This window comes from Esox lucius, chromosome 10, assembly GCF_011004845.1.
Source record: "Esox lucius isolate fEsoLuc1 chromosome 10, fEsoLuc1.pri, whole genome shotgun sequence".
Taxonomy (NCBI): Eukaryota; Metazoa; Chordata; class Actinopteri; order Esociformes; family Esocidae; genus Esox; species Esox lucius.
Genome location: NC_047578.1, coordinates 3396736 through 3415043, shown reverse-complemented (window position 1 = coordinate 3415043; position 18308 = coordinate 3396736). Strand labels below are relative to the sequence as shown.

Sequence of the window (18308 nt, the reverse complement as noted above, 5' to 3'; positions counted from 1 at the left end):
GAGGAGCTCAGAGTAGAGCCGCTGCTCCTCCACATCGAGAGGGGTCAGCTGAGGTGGCTTAGGCATCTGTTTCGGATGCCTCCGGAACGCCTTCCTGGGAAGGTGTTCCTGTCCCGTCCCACCGGGAGGAGACCCCGGGGAAGACCTAGGACACGCTGGAGGGACTATGTCTCCCGGCTGGCCTGGGAACGCCTCGGTGTCCCCCCAGAAGAGCTGGAGGATGTGTCTGGGGAGAGGGAAGTCTGGGCATCTCTGCTTAGACTGCTGCCCCCGCGACCCGGCCCCGGATGAAGCGGAAGAAGATGGATGTATGTATGTATGTATGTACATCTAAAAAACTCACATTGGAACTTGACCATAACCACCCCAAATGCCATAAAGGAAATGTTTGTTTTCACCTTTTGATTTCACTACACAGCCAATTTACATTTTGCAGATGTGCAATTCAGAGGAACCATCTCCTTGTCTGGTCGATGGGTCGCCAGGATACTAAGTCTGCAGTGTACTGTACGTGTCATCACGAGGGGACCGAGCCAGAGGGGACGGGATGTAACGTACGTGAAATCACCAGGGGCCCGAGCCAGAGGGACGGGATGTAACGTACGTGTCATCACCAGGGGACAGAGACAGGATGTGACGTACCTGTCATCACCAGGGGACACAGCCAGATGGGACGGAATGTGCCGTACGTGTCATCACCAGAGGACAGAGCCAGATGACATGGGATGTGCCATATATATCATCACCAGGGGACACAGCCAGATGGGACGGAATGTGCCATACGTGTCATCACCAGGGGACACAGCCAGATGAGACGGGATGTGCCGTACGTGTCATCACCAGGGGACACAGCCAGATGAGAAGGGATGTGCCGTACGTGTCATCACCAGGGGACACAGCCAGATGAGACGGGATGTGCCGTACGTGTCATCACCAGGGGACACAGCCAGATGAGACGGGATGTGCCGTACGTGTCATCCTCATAGTCCTGCTCTCCTAGATAAACACACTGGGGGAAAACCTTGGAGTGAACTTGCATGGGGATAGTTCTGAACGCTCGTTGGGGGAATGTACTTCTAATAATAGGATGTAGTGAATACTGGTTGGAGTTATCTGGTTGTTTGACCTAGCTTCTTAAGATGGATGACTAATATGTGAATGATTAGCTGTCTGTGTTTCTATTTCGATGGGATTAGTTGATATATTTCTATCTTCCCCGCTGTAGGGATCCGCCTGTTTTTCTTTCCTATTGAAATGAGTTGGCTCCTGCACCCCCGGAAGAACGCGCTCTGACCGCCGTGTGGCGCGGCGTGAAGCTCCCCATTTTCAGACTTGTGATGCACCAGGGCCGCCAACTACAGGAGTGTTATAAATCAAATCAATGTTATGTACACACTGACGAATATAAAGTTAAATGCTGTAAATAAAATTCACTGTGTACCCATAGTTCAGTCTCTTAAATTGAGTAGTGTATTTCTTCCGGACCACCAAAATAGTTTGGGTGACGTTGTTTTGTGTTTGAACTTAATCTGGCCTGTGTGTGGAAAAACGTATATGGAAAAAATCATACTGTCACACACTGAAAATGTTATAAGACCTCCAGGAGTGATGTTTAACATGTAATCAAGGCTACTGACTCAGATTACTGAAAGTTTAACATGTAATCAAGGCTACTGACTCAGATTACTGAAAGTTTAACATGTAATCAAGGCTACTGACTCATTACTGAAAGTTTAACATGTAATCAAGGCTACTGACTCATTACTGAAAGCTTTACATGTAATCAGAAAAAATCAGTAAAAGCTACTGACTCAGACTAGTGAATGTTTAACATAAACAATTTGCATATAGAAATATGAAATGTATTTATTATAACTTTAATACAGCCAACTGTTTTTGTTTTTGGAAAAAATGCAGGTTGAACATCACTATTACATCTCATAAAAGGTTATATCTCATATTTTACTGGTTTCCTAGTTTACTGTCAGCAGGAAGGAAATGTCAGAATTCGGCTGAGTTCATTACAGCACCCAGTTGTGAAATGTTTTGCAACATAGAACAATACATCAGAAGTTCCCAAATTGCATTTTTGTGGCAGTGGTGCATAGAGCCAGCAGAGGGCAGTACAGGAGGTTGGTGGTGAGGATTTAAGGATACTAGCACATTATGAACATTTAGGTCATCACACTTGGACATACTAATTCAACTAAGAGAAGACTGATTGGGTGATCAGTGTAGGCAATTTATTCATTCTTAAACATTGAGGTTTCCCATCAAATATTACAAATATTGCGATAAACTACTTATAAATACATAAAGGTGGTGTGAAATCTGCATAGTGGTGTTTGTCCGGTTAGCCGAAGTCTAAATTAGACGCTGCGGAGCAGCGCGGAGGCCTTTCCTTCAAGTAAATGGCCACTTCCGTGTCAGATTCAGTGTTCTCTAAAGCTTTAGTACCACTTAGCAACTGCCCACTGGCTAATACACAGTATTCACTGCTACATTCTCCTCACTGTGTCCGAACCCCCCCCCCCCCCTCCAGTTTTACACCCTCCCACGCTGTCAGCGTCCAACCGGCACCCTATTCCCGGCGTAGGGCACAACCACAGTCCTGGTCGAAAGAATTGCACTACATAGGGAGTTTGTCATTTTGGAGTCAGCCTGTTACATCTAGCTGACTGTAGTGTAGCATACCAGTGGACCTCCCTGTAAACACAGAACCGCTTATCAGTGCCGAGCGGGGGTGGGGGGTTCATGGGCTTCATCTCCACTCCTCATTCCTCTCATCTGTAACTATAGCATTCTTCCTTCTTTCATCTCTTCACTCTGCTTATTCTCTTTCCCTAACCAACATTTGCCTGCCTGACATCTCTCTCTCTCTCTCTCTCTCTATATATATATATATCTATCTATATATATATATATATATACACACAAGCATTTTCTGATTACATCCGTCAATGTCTGGTCCATCTGTCACCAGGGCCTGGTGCTGCGCCGGTCCTGGTTCTGCCGGACCCACTGGGCGTTGCAGCGGCTCTCGCCCACCGTCCATGACCAGCCTCCGTTCCCTCGGCCCCTCTCCCGCTTCTCTTCCCCCTCCAAGGGCCCGCCTTCTCCCCCTCTGGGTGGCCTGGACTCCTCCCCTACCCCAACCCCCCTCCGAGGCCTGGCGTCCTTGTCGGCCTGTCTGCCTGGTTCTCTGATGGCCAGGGAGGCGGGAAGCAACTCCTTCCGGGACAGCGGCGGCAGAGAGATATGCACAGATCTGGAGAGACGGGAGGATGGACAGAAGTAGAGGCACGTGTGAGGACAGATGGACGAAGGAGGCCAACGAGCGCTGGATAAATGGACAGCATAAAGGAGAAAAAGACCAAGGAGAAACAAGACAATTGTAGTGGAGAGGAAGAGAAACTGCTCCATTGTATTTTTTGTGTGCGTTCAGGTGGTTTTACAACCCAACTAGGGAACCTTCACATGCATTTACAGCTCAGAGGTTCTGCCTCCTGGACACAGTGTGAGGGTGGATTAGGACTCTCTGATGGCATGTGACGAGTGTCCAACCTGTCTGTCTGTCCCAGTGGGTCTGTCTGTCCCCCCGTGTCTGTCCCTCTGTCTCTCTGCCCTGGTTCCAAACCTGTGGAGGCACAACACTGCATGGTCCCGGGGCATGCTGGGTAATGTAGGCAGCATCTAAAACCCTCTCCCAATTCTATTCCTTATGTATTGAAGTGCTTTCAGCAGGATGTTTGTGTGTGTGTGATTGGCAGTTTTTAGAGCCTCAGAGAATAAATAATTGATATGCTGCTTGTATAAATACACGTCACACTGCTTTGGGATTGTGAATACATTTTAAGGCTTTTGTGAACCTACCTGCTGTAGCAAGGTGCTAGCCGTTATCGCAAGCGGCTTCACCCGGTTAACCGGCTCTTCAGCCAGCTTTACCTACTACCTATGTTTAACCATAAGTCTCCTAACAATTACTGCATCGAAAATAGACGCTAAATGTTATCTCAGCGACTACTCAACCAATCATCATGTTTTCCCCCAGTTGTTGCTGTTCGGAGGTAGTCATTATCTAAACGCAGGCCTTGTTAGAAGGGGCAGATGGGATGGCCTGTCTGCCCTGCCCATTTGAGCCTGACATCATTGAGTGGGTCGAGTCCTGGAAAATCACCCACGGGGCTGTGGTCATGAGTAGTGCGTCATTTAGGGAACAGTGTCATTTAGGAGATAAGTGGTGTGGTTACAGTGTAGCCAATCAGAGCGGGTTACCTGGCAGTGTGACTGTTCTGTTCTGTGGTTACAGTGTAGCCAATCAGAGCGGGTTACCTGGCAGTTTGACGGTGTTCATCTGTGGGTTCAGCGGTGTGTTCAGCTGCAGCCCAACGCCCCGGGTGTTGGTGTGGCGACTGTACAGGTTGCTCCGGGCTACCAGGCCCTGTTGGCTACCACAGTGATGGAGCAGAGAGATAAAGAGCAAGGGAACAGTGGATAGGAGAGGACAGGACAGAGAGGAGAGAGAAGAGAACGGGACAGAGAGGAGAGGAGAGAACAGAGCAGAGGAGAGAACAGAACAGAGGAGAGAACGGCAGAGGAGCGAGGAGAGAACAGGGCAGAGGAGAGAGGAGAGAACAGGACAGAGAGGAGAGAACGGGACAGAGGAGAGAATGGGACAGAGGAGAGAATGGGACAGAGGAGAGAGCGGAACAGAGGAGAGAACAGGGCAGAGGAGAGAATGGGACAGAGGAGAGAACAGAACAGAGGAGAGAATGGGACAGAGGAGAGAAAAGGGCAGAGGAGTGAGGAGAGAACAGGACAGAGGTGGAGGAGGAGTGAATGAAGAGGTATAGTGACAGAGACGAAGTGGATGCAGTACAGGACCAATAGAAAGGGAAAAAGACAGGCCCAGGATTCAACAGAAAAGAAAAACATCAAATTAAAACAGAACCAAGGCAGAGTTGAATGCTTCTCAAACTATACAAACAATAGCTGAAAACAAAATAAATAATATTAACGTGAGATGATATGAATAGTGTTCCGGGGCAAAAAAGTTCCCTCAAGCCAATCACCTGGAAGCCATGAATAACGAGAACAGGGAAAAACATTAGTTTTGCACAAAGCCATCTAAATGTAAAGATTCAGCCACTATCAAACGCATTCAGTGTAAATCAGAGATCAATTACAATTTCAACATCTCTGAACGGTGTTCCAGGTGAACCGAGAGCAGCTGCATTTTTCTTGGAGATCTTTTTAATGGCTTCTTCCACAGAAATGCAAGAAACAGTTACAAGCAGCGTCATAACCTCTCAATCAGAGTACATCGGGAAAGACAGACCAAGCTGTAACTGACATCAGGAGCCATTTTATTTCTCATTTGTTATTCTCCATTTCGTAGCAAATTAATTATTAAAACAATACTAAACTCCCTGGCCGTGATAGGCAGAGAGGTTGTGTCCTGTCTGTCCCGCCCTTCTCCCAGAGTTGTATATTATTGGACGGTTCGCTACGTCGTCGAAGGTTTAAAGACACTGTCCTACTGTAAACATTGGTGGGAGGGCTGTTTCCTGTTGTTATATTCATGACAGGAAGTGTGCGTGTGCACCCTGTGGAGGGGGGGGGGGGCGGAGGGAGGGAGGTTTAGGACGCAGCCACAGTTTATGAAACGGGCCCCAAAATCCAGGGCCGTCCCATCAACAGGGGTTACCCCTGACAACGGAGGGAAGGGCGGTCAGCGGAAGCTGAGTTTCGATCGGTTAAGGGAACTATCTCCGTGTGGACATGGTGTGAAAAAAGGAGGGAGGGAGGGAGGGAGGGTGGGATGGGAAGATGGCAGTTGAGCGTTGTTGAACAGAGGACAGAGCAGACAGAGGGGGGTGGGGGGGAGTGAGAGAGAGAGAGAGAGAGAGAGAGAGAGAACATTGTTTAGAGAGATAGAGAAGTGGCAGAAAGCAGTGCTGGTCACGCGGGACCAGTAGGGCGCCCGGAATCAGAGAAAGCACTAGGCGACAAGTGTCCCAAACGGCACCCTACTCCCTTTGACCGGGCCCATTCGGGCCCTGGGCCGCGGTAAGACGTGGCACCCTGAGCAGGGGGCCGAGGTCCATTTGGGACGCGGGCCACGGCCTTTGTGTGGAGCACAGCGACAGTAATGAGAGGAATGTTGGATCTGGACGGTGGGAACACACTGCCATTCAGACTGACCGGCGAGTGGCAGAGCGGAAGAGGTCACCGAGACCTCAGAGGTCAACACCCGAACGGCTGACCTGAAGTTGAGCAAAACCTGTGACTATTACCCAACAGTCCACTGTTTAACCAAAAAAAAGTAATCAAATTTTTCCCAGGAGGATTTCACGGATTCCAGGAGACAGAAATCACTCTAAACTGGATTGTAATACCTGGGAGTTTTGGTCGGAGCGTTTTTCTGCTCACACAGTACCATACCTTGTGCGCTTTTCCCTGCTGTGGAGGCTGTCTGTGAGAGGGGATCGGAGAGTCGGGCTCCTGTAGCCCCCAGGGGCATTGGCCAGGGCGGGGGCCAAGGCTGGGTCGGGACGCTGGCGGCCCCTGTTTGGGGAGCACAGGGAGGATCCCGACAGTGGGGGAGAGGGGGGGGGAGGTGCAGGGCGACTCATCGGCCAGGGAAGTGCCCTCTGCTCCTCTCGCAAAGCTAGAAGGGATGAGAGAGTGACAGAACCACCGGGGGCGGGGGGGGGGGCAGTTGAGGGGGACACAGAGATAAAAGTCAAATAATGTGTCAGTGCGATGTCTATGAGGCTAACACTAACTGACCTCAGAACAGCACATCCTCACTAGAGTGATTGGTTCAATAGAAGGGTTAGCTAGAGAATCATATTACTTTCTACATAAGGTTAAGTCATGTAGATTGGTTGAATTAACTCTATCCAACTGTACTGACACTTAACTGAAGCGGGTTTGACAAATCAAACCAAGCCACTCCACAGTACCTGATAGGATGGGATTTTGGACCAGGGCTGCTCAACCCTGGGCCTGGAGATCTACCATCCAGTGGGTTTTCTCTCCAACCCCAGTTGTGACTAACCTGACTTAGCTTTACATCCAGCTCATTATTAGAATCAGGTGTGCAAAATTATGTTTGTAGAGAAAACCTACAGGGTGGTAGCTCTCCAGGAACCGGACTGAGCAGACCTGCTATAGACTGACCCTAGTGAATGGTTCAGTATTTCTGTAGACTGACCCTAGTGAATGGTTCAATGTCTCTGTAGACTGACCCTAGTGAATGGTTCAATGCCTCTGTAGACTGACCCTAGTGAATGGTTCAGTATTTCTGTAGACTAACCCTAGTGAATGGTTCAATGCCTCTGTAGACTGACCCTAGTGAATGGTTCAGTATTTCTGTAGACTAACCCTAGTGAATGGTTCAATGCCTCTGTAGACTGACCCTAGTGAATGGTTCAGTATTTCTGTAGACTAACCCTAGTGAATGGTTCAATGTCTCTGTAGACTGACCCTAGTGAATGGTTCAGTATTTCTGTAGACTAACCCTAGTGAATGGTTCAATGTCTCTGTAGACTGACCCTAGTGAATGGTTCAGAGTCTCCGTAGACTGACCCTAGTGAATGGTTCAATGCCTCTGTAGACTGACCCTAGTGAATGGTTCAGTATTTCTGTAGACTAACCCTAGGGAATGGTTCAGTATTTCTGTAGACTGACCCTAGTGAATGATTCAGTATTTCTGTAGACTGACCCTAGTGAATGGTTCAGTATTTCTGTAGACTGACCCTAGTGAATGGTTCAGTGCATCAGTGTATTTCAGCAGGTTTTACAGCCACAGACAGAGACTAGTCCCAGGCTAAGAAGCACTGAGATATAACCATTAAACCTATCTTTTATTCCAGGAACAGTCGTAATCAGGGTTCACAGTTGTTCAACGATGGCTTACCCTCTCTCTCCGTTAGCGAGTAGGGCTTGATCTCTCCGTCCGGCTTTTTGGGGGGAACCTTTCTCGACCGGACCGCTGTTGAAAAAAACAGAGTTATGGTGGGGTTGTTGGGGTAGGGCTGATACAACATCACCATGGCGTGATACTTGACAACCCTTGTCGGAGAAGATCACAGCCTTTGGCTTGATATATGTAGTGTAAATATGTCTCTGGTAGCACAGGACTACAAACACCTTATCAATATAATCAGGGTGGAGGGACGGGGGGGGGGAGGAAGCAAGGGGCATTAGTTACAGGGGGTGTGTCTATCTGACAGTAGAGCCTGCCAGCTCCAATCACACATCTACAGTACGACAGATGCACGTATTGTAGATTGTGATGCATATCGGACCTAGCCTGGGAGAAAAGCTGGGCAGTGGCACAAGACAGCAAACCGGGCAGACATCCTCCTCTCCACAGAGTGAGGCATAGAGGTTGAGAGAGAGAGAAGGAGATAGAGAGATATGGAGACCCAGAGGCAGGGATAGATAGAAAGATAGATATGGGGGTGACGGGGTTTCCTGAGATAAACAAAGGGGACAGTGGATGCAAGGGAAAGAGAAAGAAGAAAAAGATTGAGAGTTGCTTACAAAAAGCCGTACATTCCCTGATCCGTCTGGGGGAGAGGTGGGCCTGGAGGAGTTGCAGTGAAACAGAAACCCAACTCTGAAGTAGTTCACTTCACAGCACAGATTACTATCTAAACATTGACATTATAATGAAGGAGGGTGCAAGCAGAAAACCGACATTTCTTCGATGACTACTTGTGTGCGTTTTAACAAAAACAGAATAAACAATATTATATATTTTGACAGCTCAATTACAAGTATCTATTTAGTTTATTTCAAGCTACTGCTGGCCGTCTTGCCACCAGGAATGAACTGCGACGTATCAAATCTCCTCAGCGAGCCTCTACGAACCGACGTCAAGTCACAACATGGGGTGGCGCATCAGATTTGTGTCGGGCAGGACGCTGTCCAGCACATTAAAGTCAGAAGCATTCATTGACAGGATGACATAACATCCATGTCCGACCCCTGCGAGCCACTGGACCGGGCTGTTCCTCCTGGAGAGGCACCATGCTCGGCTTTGGGTGTGGCGCTGGTCGGCACCGGTGAGGGTGTGGGCCACCCACCCTAGCCCAAACACTGCTCCTCTAAGCACCATCACAGCCCCTTCAAAAGTGGTTGGGAATTTGGTAGGGAATTGGGAGCCTTTTTGGACGCAGGGTATCACACTACATCCAAAACAACCAGTCATCCAACAAAACAACCAGTCATCCAATGAAACAACCAGACATCCAAAACAAGAAACCACCCTAAACAACTAGTCAACCAAAACAACACGGTAGTCAACAGAAATATCAAGTCAACCAAAACTACAACCAGTCATCCAAATAACCAGTCATCCTAAACAACCCTCCATCCAAAACAAGCTCCCATCTTAATCAACCAGTCACCCAAAACAATAACCCAACCAAACCAACCAGTCATCCAAAACAACAACTCACCCAAAACAACCACCAATCCAAAACAAGCCCCCATCCTAAACAACCAGTATCCCAAAACAAGCACCCGCCCCAAAACAAACAGTCCCCCAAAAGAACCAGTCATCCAAAACAATAACCCAACCAGTCATCCAAAACAACTCACCCAAAACAACCTTTCATCCAAAACAAGCCCCCATCCTAAACAACCAGTCATCCAAAACAACCCATCAAAAACTACAGACACTGCAAAAGGTAACAACCCTTCTTTAACCCAGAGAGATGTAGGCGACAGACTAACAATTACCTGATCTGTTGGCAAAAAATCCGTCAAACACCACAAAGTTATTGACCTAAAAAGAGAAGAAAGACAGAAAGCAAGTGAGAGAAAGTTAGAGAGAGAGACAAAGTTAGAGAGATTATTATTTTTATTTTCAGACAAGACTTGTTTAATAATAATGGACTGTATACATTAAACATGATAAACCTAGAATTAACTCAGTGAGATTGTGAGACATTGAACAGGAGTAGACCCAAATCAAATGACCCCTTTTAGTATATCCAGAGTTCTACTGTGAAGAGTCCTGAAACCGCAAGAAGACATCAGCATTTGGAGAGAAAGAAAGCAAAAGAGAAAGTAGGAGAGAGATGGTGGATGGGTCATGACTCATCTCTCCGCAGGCCAAATAATGAGATGAGTTTGATACTAGACAGCTCCAGTAGAGGAAACTGACATTCAAGGTACGTATTTATCCTTGTCTGTTTAACAGAACCATTAACCGATCATTAGAGGCCCAGACTGATGAGAAAAGTTCAGATGTCATCTCATACTGGAGGCTCTATGCCCTATTCTCTACAACGCACTTTTTATCAAGGCTTTATGGACCCTGGCTAAAAGTGATGGTCTACGAAGCAAATGCCGTGCCATTTTGGATGCAGACTTTTTGGTGTTTTTAGAAAGACCCTACTCATAAACTCCAACCATGACAATCAGACCACATTACGGCACTAACCTACCGGAACATGTGGAACATCAGACTCCATGACGGCACAACCAAGTGGAACATGTGGAACATCAGACCACGTTACGGCACAGCCGAGTGGAACATGTGGAACATCAGACCACATTAAGGAACTAACCGAGCGGAACATGTGGAACATCAGACCATGTTACCACACTAACCGAGTGGAACATGTTGATCATCATTCACTATCACCAGAGGAGTCACCAAACATTCAGAGCTCAGAATGCCAAGGGTGGAAAGGTAAAGAAAAAAAAGTTGAAATTAAGATTTGTGAACAAGACATTTTCGTAGTTTTAAATTGACACAACATTTTAACCTAATTTTAACATTTATGTTGACTAAGAACATATTCAAATTTTCCGGAATTTGCAGGAATTAGGCTTAACTCTCTTAGTTAGGGACTTGATCACCGATGTTCACCTGTCCGGATTGGGGATTTGATCCAGTAACCCTTTGTGTTAACAGGTCATTTTAGTGCTGATCTACTGATGGCCCACATTGCCCCAGAAACACATTTGTCAGTGCTGTTAGGTTTTAATACCTACAATTTCCCACATTATTTTCTGTGATTTAAATGATCGAGAACCAGATTTGCCCGATGAGTGTCCTTTTGTTTGGAGTACTATTTTCTGAGTCCCCGATGAGCCCAGCCCGGGTGACATCACAGAATGGCACTAACCTGAGATCACAGAATGGCACTAACCTGACATCACAGAATGGCACTAACCTGACATCACAGAATGGTACTAACCTGACATCACAGAATGGCACTAACCTGAGATCACAGAATGGCACTAACCTGACATCACAGAATGGCACTAACCTGAGATCACAGAATGGCACTAACCTGACATCACAGAATGGTACTAACCTGACATCGCAGAATGGCACTAACCTGAGATCACAGAATGGCACTAACCTGACATCACAGAATGGTACTAACCTGACATCGCAGAATGGCACTAACCTGACATCACAGAATGGCACTAACCTGACATCACAGAATGGCACTAACCTGACATCACAGAATGGCACTAACCTGACATCACAGAATGGCACTAACCTGACATCACAGAATGGCACTAACCTGAGATCACAGAATGGCACTAACCTGACATCACAGAATGGTACTAACCTGAGATCACAGAATGGCACTAACCTGACATCACAGAATGGTACTAACCTGACATCACAGAATGGCACTAACCTGAGATCACAGAATGGCACTAACCTGACATCACAGAATGGTACTAACCTGACATCACAGAATGGCACTAACCTGACATCACAGAATGGCACTAACCTGACATCGCAGAATGGCACTAACCTGACATCACAGAATGGCACTAACCTGACATCACAGAATGGCACTAACCTGACATCACAGAATGGCACTAACCTGACATCACAGAATGGTACTAAACTGACATCACAGAATGGCATTAACCTGCTCATTCTCATTTGGCTTCAAACAACCTCAACTCACACAAATTGAGTCTAGACTTTTGACCTTCAAAAGAATAGTCCATCACAAATGTTTGTGTATAAATGCTTTATTAATTACACTGTTTTGTCTTTTTCATGGGCCTGTCTACTTCAACATCCAATTTTTACTCAAGCAAAGATTATTTCAAAAGTGATCTTTTGAAATGACAGGATTCCCCATTAAACTCATTTAACATTTATTTATTTTTATTATGCATTTTATCCTGTCCTATTCAGGATCTCCCAATGGACCATCCCTGAACAACTGGATTCAGGGTACAGATGGAAAGGCACATCTGCTTTTATATAACAGTACCATCCAACTCCCTAGTCATATTTCTCGGATCAGATCTCAGTCCAACTGGTGCAGTCATGCCTGCCACGCCCACTTCATCTCTTCTCTAAGCTCAAAAATAAACAGTTGATATGTTCATATTCATTTTGATCATCCCCAGGCTACAAATCAACTACATTACATCACCAGGGGGAACAAAAAGAAAATATGATGCAATCACAGGCCAGATGGGATGTGTCCCCATTCCCTATTATATCTCATTTATTCTCCACTGCGCACTCATTCGCTGCTTCCCTTCCCACAAACCCAAAGGCATCTGATTGATGAAAACATTCTAGCGGGAGTGTCCCACCTTATTCCTCAGATCAGTAAACAAGTGCACACTTTTTGTGATGGTTTACTGATTATCACTGTTTTTGTTTTTATTTACCTGAGGTACGCTGTTCTTCAGACAGTAATGTTTCTCCAAGAAAGACAGGAACTTTGGGGAGGGCCGGTCGAAAGCCATCATAACCGGGTCCACCTTCTTGTGCTGAACACGGCGAGGAGGGAGGGACGCAAACAAGAAAACCATTAGGATGTGCCTCAACGAGCCCCTAACATCTTACCACACAATATTTGCCAAAACTTCCGTGTCAAGGCGCATCACTCTAACTGCCCCACATTCCACCGTGTGGAGGGCTCGTTCGTGAGCGCGAGCTGTATAGAAGCACTTCCTGCGAGAGGGAAATGTCCCACTACGGAGTTCACGGGTGGTGGTTTGGTTCGGACCCTTTTCAACACAGCCCGGGCTGCGTCCTGGTGTGACTGGGGCTACTGTCCACACTCCCTGTCTCAGGGGTCTCTCACCTGCAGCATGAATTCAAACAGCTCCAGGCCGTAGCCGTGCCTCTGTAGATCCTCTTTCACAAAGAAGTCCAGGACACACAGAGGCTCCGTTTCCACGTGGGCCCCCCGCTGGTCCTGGGGAAACGGTCAAACTCAATTAGATCCAACTAAGTGCAACTTAAATGTTCAATTGAGCATTTTAGAAGACAAAAAAACACTGCAGTGAGGTAAACTAGCATTTAACAAGTTTAAAAACCCACGTGAAGGCATTTGTTTAGGGGCACTATGCAGAGATATTTATAGAAACAAACATTCCCAAATTTGGCAGTTGTACTCAAAGTAAAGATGGGAGTACTCACAAGCAGAAATAACTTCTTATAGCCAACCTTAAGGAACCCCACCACAAGTCCTTTTCCCCTGTGTGTGGGTGAAATAAACAGAGAACGGATAGGTAAAAACAAGAAAGAAGGGGTGGGAGAGAAGAGACAGATCAAACGGAACCACAGAAAGGCAGAATTCAGTCAGGCTTAGGCTACCTAAACCACTAAGCCCGGGAAAGTTTGTGGTGGAAGAATTGCACAATCGGTGTAGGAACACATCGTGAAAAACGCACAGTGTGTTACGTTACCTTTATTCAACCCGGGAAGCCGACAACAGACCCCAGACCCAAGTGCAAGACAACACAAAGTTACACATGGAGTACTCAAAATAAACAATGTATAATGGGTAGTAGCAAAGAGGCGAGATCAATCGATTACACACTGTGAGGTGATCGTGTATTTACAGAGAGATACAATTATACCGAATGTGATGATACTTATATACAAAGACAAAGTACATACTGCAGATACGTTTTCAAACTATGTGGTGAAACCTACTGCATATTCAGTGGCTTGATAAAGTATTACTTTTGTCCACATTTGGTTGTGTTATATGCTAAACCTAGAATGGATTAAATGTGTGTTTATTTATTACATCAACCTACACACACAGTACCCCATATATTGGCCAAGGAAAAACTTATTTTTAATTTAAATGTTTAAATTTCTTGAAAATGATAAAGGGAAATATCTTGCGTACACAAGTACTCCGACTCTTTGTCATGACAAAATTAGCATTTTGGTCCTTATTTAACTTTTGGCATGAGGCTAACAGTGTTGACAGGGTCCCAATATAATCTTAAGACAAATTGTAGAAATAGGTGGGTTCATGCCTTAGTAGCTGGAGAACCGACCCCTCGGCACCAACAGGCATGCTCCTGAAAAATGACATCCAGCAAATACAATCTTGCCACTGAGAGTCAACATTCCATTCAAACCTTTCTAGACAATTTACAAGCATCTGGTCCTCCAAAGCAGTGCAATGTGGAGGAGTGGCCACGCAAAACCAAATAAATAGTTAATATTTGAAATTGTTAAAAAAAACTATTCTGACCTCATAAATCCACTAACAAATGCAGCTAATTTCATGACTCATTAAAGCAACAAAACTAAAATGTATATATTGTTTTCTGGGAGTTCCCAGGTGGCCTGGAGAAGGTTTTGCTTCTGTAGGATGCTAACAAGCACATTCTTGAGCTTGTCTTTTCCAAGATAGGAAATAAATGCTTATGTCTGTAATTTGACACCGGATTGAGTTGCCTCATGAGATGATGATTACCTTTTATAATCTAATCAGTGATGGGATAGGCTGCCACCATTCTAGTTACATGACACAAAAGTGGAAAAAGAAAATACACCCTGTGTACTTTTTTGTTGATGTTGTTTTACATATTTGGACACATAGATATTTGTGCTAAACTCCAACCACATTCATTGATAAAGGTAACCCAATTTAACAAATCGCACACAAAAAAAAGCTTTTACTTTGAAACCATTCATGCAATTAAAATAAACAGAAATGCAGTTTCTTTATGGGGAAAAGGTTGGTACACACTACCTTTACCATCACATAAAATGGCAAAAATTACAACAAGGTACATTAAAACAGGTGCAAATTATCAGAAAAGAATTTGAGTAGCATGACACCTAACATAGGACCATACAGATCAGAAACTTGGCCTGGTTTGGTCTTAACCATATGGGTGTGAGGTAACACATCCTGCCCAGATCAATAGACCAACCCAGAAGAAAGATAATTGATGCGCATGGGTCTGGGAGGGCACACAGAAGAACGTCATACCAAGCGTAAAGCATGGGGGTGGTTGCATTATGGGGGTGATGGAATTGCTGAGTCAATGCCCAGATCTCAATACTATCAAATGCTGTGGGGTGGGTGGGGGGAGTGCATGCAAGAAAGCCCTTAGACATGACAAAGTTGAAGGCCGACTGGAAAAAGTTAGCAAACATTCCTCTCAGTTAAGAGACCGATAGACATTTACAAGAAATGGCTACATTACGCCATCTCAGCCAAAGGTGCAACGCCAGTTATTTAAGCTAGTGGGTTTGCTAAGTATAATCTCTCAGTGAATATTATTAAATAAGGTTACATGTATCTGTCAACAATGTGTGAAAGTGAAGACACACATCCATGAATCAAAATAATAACAACTGCACCTTTCAGGGGTTATACTTACTTTTTCACATGACAGTATTTCTGTGTTACAGAGAGAGAGAGGACATGGAGAACAAAAACAAGAAGCTGCGCATGAAAATTCTGAGAGGAGGAAGTGTTACCCCTTGCTTTCCCCGTCCTTGATCAGGTAGAGATGGTGCTTGTTGGTCTGCAACTTTGATGCACTTGTGATTGGGGCTGTCAAGTGCTGGGCCTAGGGGAAGACAATCCAGTGACACCATTGTGATATACACGCACAGCGCACGCACACATGCAGGTCTAAGCTTGGCTACACACCTTGGCCGAGGCTCTTCCAAGTTCATCAATAACAGCTGCAATTTGGGGTTGAGGATCTGACCTAAAATAATGAATGCATAAAAAAAGAGAAGATAAAGGTAAATAGATAAGATGGTGGGGTTTGATTCATGTCAAAATGTTGGTCTAAAGTGGTAGTCTGTTTCTTTTAAAATAGCCTAATATGTGTCATTCTAATGAAATATAATTATGGTTACTTTTAGCTCTGACTAATAGCACTTTCAGCAATTTGCCTAGCCAGCTAAGTGACAGCTGTTACGGTGCATTTGCACACCGGAAAGACTGACTGACTGACAATACAATAGCAAATGACGTCATGCACACTACTATGAAACTGGCTGACTGGGCGGAGGCTACATGAGATTGTCTTCAAACACAATTTATTACGAAGAATGAATGAGACAAAATGAAAAAGCTGTTTGCACAAAGCCAATATTTTATTACCTTCCCGACGATTTTCGACTTGCAATTAGGTTCTGATCCAAAACTGTAATCCTTTCGGGGAAAATATGGTTTATGTCAATTGTGGTTTCCATATTCCTTGAGTCCGTTATATAACGTTAGAAAATGTATTCCCTGCCGGTGTTGCTGGCTCGTTATTAATGAACGTGGAGGCTGACAAGCGAATGTTAGCAGATTTCTGCAAAAAGAATAGAAGTGTTAGCAAAGCTAGCTACATCGAGATAAAGCAGCATTGGCAGAAATCTGAATCATGAATCAGAAAGCATCAGAAAACACTGCATTTGCATGGTTGCAGTCATTAAATCATGTTATGGCTAGCCAATGAGCCAGCTACTGTAACTATACAGTATTAAAATGCCGGCCATGCAGCGGAAGGATAGCTATATTGTACCAGTACAGTCTGTCTATCCATTGTGTGTGTCTGTCTGTGTTGTGAAGTCACTCCCCGGTAACCCAATACCGTAAAATAACAAAAATATCGGCCTAAGCGTTAAATTAATCCGTAACTGTCATGATGACAAAACATGTTTATAATAATTTACCAACATTTGCAAACCGTTAAATTGCTTAATTGAAAAACAATATCAGTGTGTAAAATCGCCAAGATAAACCTGAAGTTAATCCTATGCATATGCACGATGCCATACGGTAAAACGAGTCCGTGTGGTTGCTAGGAAAGCATAGGTGTCTCATGAACGCGCCCAGAGGCCAAAGGAAGCGCGCAACTAATACATGTCTGCAGTTATCTTGGCAGCCAAGACAGCTTTAAAAGACAGTATATTTTTGTCTGTCGCACAGAATAAATGATATATAGTTGCCTTAACTTTCCATAAACTAAGCGAATTGCCAGTCTGGGAACAAATCATTTTCATGATGTGTATAATGTGATTATAGCTTTACCGCCTTACCATAGTAACAATTCAAGATGATGTACTGCTTATCGAATACTGGTCATGAGCAGGTGTAACAAGGCTAAGAATATGCAGATATCTGCACAACTCAACTGAACTTTTGTGGATGGGACCATTCAAAAGGGGTATGGCTCAACCAAGCGAAATGTTGTCAAGGAGAGTGGTCATAGTCAAAGTATTTTATTTATCAAATGCAATTCTCATTAATGCAATTATCTAATCAACCAATCACATGGCAGTTGCTTCAATGCATTTAGGGGTGTGGTCCTGGTCAAGACAATCTCCTGAACTCCAAACTGAATGTCAGAATGGGAAAGAAAGGTTAAGCAATTTTGAGCGTGGCATGGTTGTTGGTGCCAGACGGGCCGGTCTGAGTATTTCACAATCTGCTCAGTTACTGGGATTTTCACGCATAACCATTTCTAGGGTTTACAAAGAATGGTGTGAAAAGGGAAAAACATCCAGTATGCGCCAGTCCTGTGGGCAAAAATGCCTTGTTGATGCTAGAGGTCAGAGGAGAATGGGCCGACTGATTCAAGCTGATAGAAGAGCAACTTTGACTGAAATAACCACTCGTTACAACCGAGGTATGCAGCAAAGCATTTGGGAAGCCACAACACGCACAACCTTGAGGCGGATGGGCTACAACAGCAGAAGACCCCACCAGGTACCACTCATCTCCACTACAAATAGGAAAAAGAGGCTACAATTTGCACAAGCTCACCAAAATTGGACAGTTGAAGACTGGAAGAATGTTGCCTGGTCTGATGAGTCTTGATTTCTGTTGAGACATTCAGATGGTAGAGTCAGAATTTGGCGTAAACAGAGTGAGAACATGGATCCATCATGCCTTGTTACCACTGTGCAGGCTGGTGGTGGTGGTGGTGTAATGGTGTGGGGGATGTTTTCTTGGCACACTTTAGGTCCCTTAGTGCCAATTGGGCATCGTTTAAATGCCACGGCCTACCTGAGCATTGTTTCTGAC

General features: G+C 45.1%; 1 protein-coding gene and 1 long non-coding RNA gene across 7 annotated transcripts; one reads left to right on the top strand and one right to left on the bottom strand.

Annotated features, from left to right (window-relative positions):
• Positions 1 to 261: 261 nt before the first annotated feature.
• On the top strand, positions 262 to 1446 carry LOC106024468. Its single transcript, XR_002197280.2, has 2 exons — positions 262 to 967; positions 1226 to 1446. It is a non-coding gene; the product is annotated as an uncharacterized LOC106024468 (long non-coding RNA).
• Positions 1447 to 1889: 443 nt separating this feature from the next.
• atat1 (alpha tubulin acetyltransferase 1) lies at positions 1890 to 18064 on the bottom strand. 6 transcript variants are annotated; one of them, XM_034294807.1, is made up of 14 exons: positions 18048 to 18064; positions 16395 to 16590; positions 15933 to 15993; positions 15758 to 15849; positions 13442 to 13499; positions 13104 to 13217; positions 12685 to 12786; positions 9757 to 9802; positions 8554 to 8596; positions 7925 to 7999; positions 6445 to 6670; positions 4333 to 4448; positions 3565 to 3637; positions 1890 to 3268 (listed from the first exon to the last, which is right to left on the bottom strand). In XM_034294807.1, the coding sequence occupies exons 2-14, from the start codon at positions 16484 to 16486 to the stop codon at positions 2906 to 2908; spliced, it is 1461 nt and encodes a 486-aa protein (XP_034150698.1). In that variant the 5' UTR covers positions 16487 to 16590; positions 18048 to 18064; the 3' UTR covers positions 1890 to 2905. The 6 variants fall into 6 exon arrangements, with proteins under 6 accessions (XP_034150698.1, XP_034150697.1, XP_034150696.1 ...); XM_034294806.1 differs by lacking the exon at positions 18048 to 18064 and adding an exon at positions 17024 to 17045; XM_034294805.1 differs by lacking the exon at positions 18048 to 18064 and adding an exon at positions 16804 to 16986.
• Positions 18065 to 18308: the final 244 nt, after the last annotated feature.

What these genes read in the sequence shown, in the direction of transcription:
- atat1 (XM_034294807.1), bottom strand. Translation starts at nt 16,486, where the DNA reads ATGGAAACCACAATTGACATAAACCATATTTTCCCCGAAAGGATTACA. An exon ending in ATTTTTTGCCAACAGATCAG is followed by an intron (nt 8,597 to 9,756) that starts GTAATTGTTAGT and finishes CAACTCCTCCAG; the next exon opens with GCCCACCTCTCCCCCAGACG. An exon ending in GAACACCGTCAAACTGCCAG is followed by an intron (nt 3,638 to 4,332) that starts GTAACCCGCTCT and finishes GTGCCTCCACAG; the next exon opens with GTTTGGAACCAGGGCAGAGA.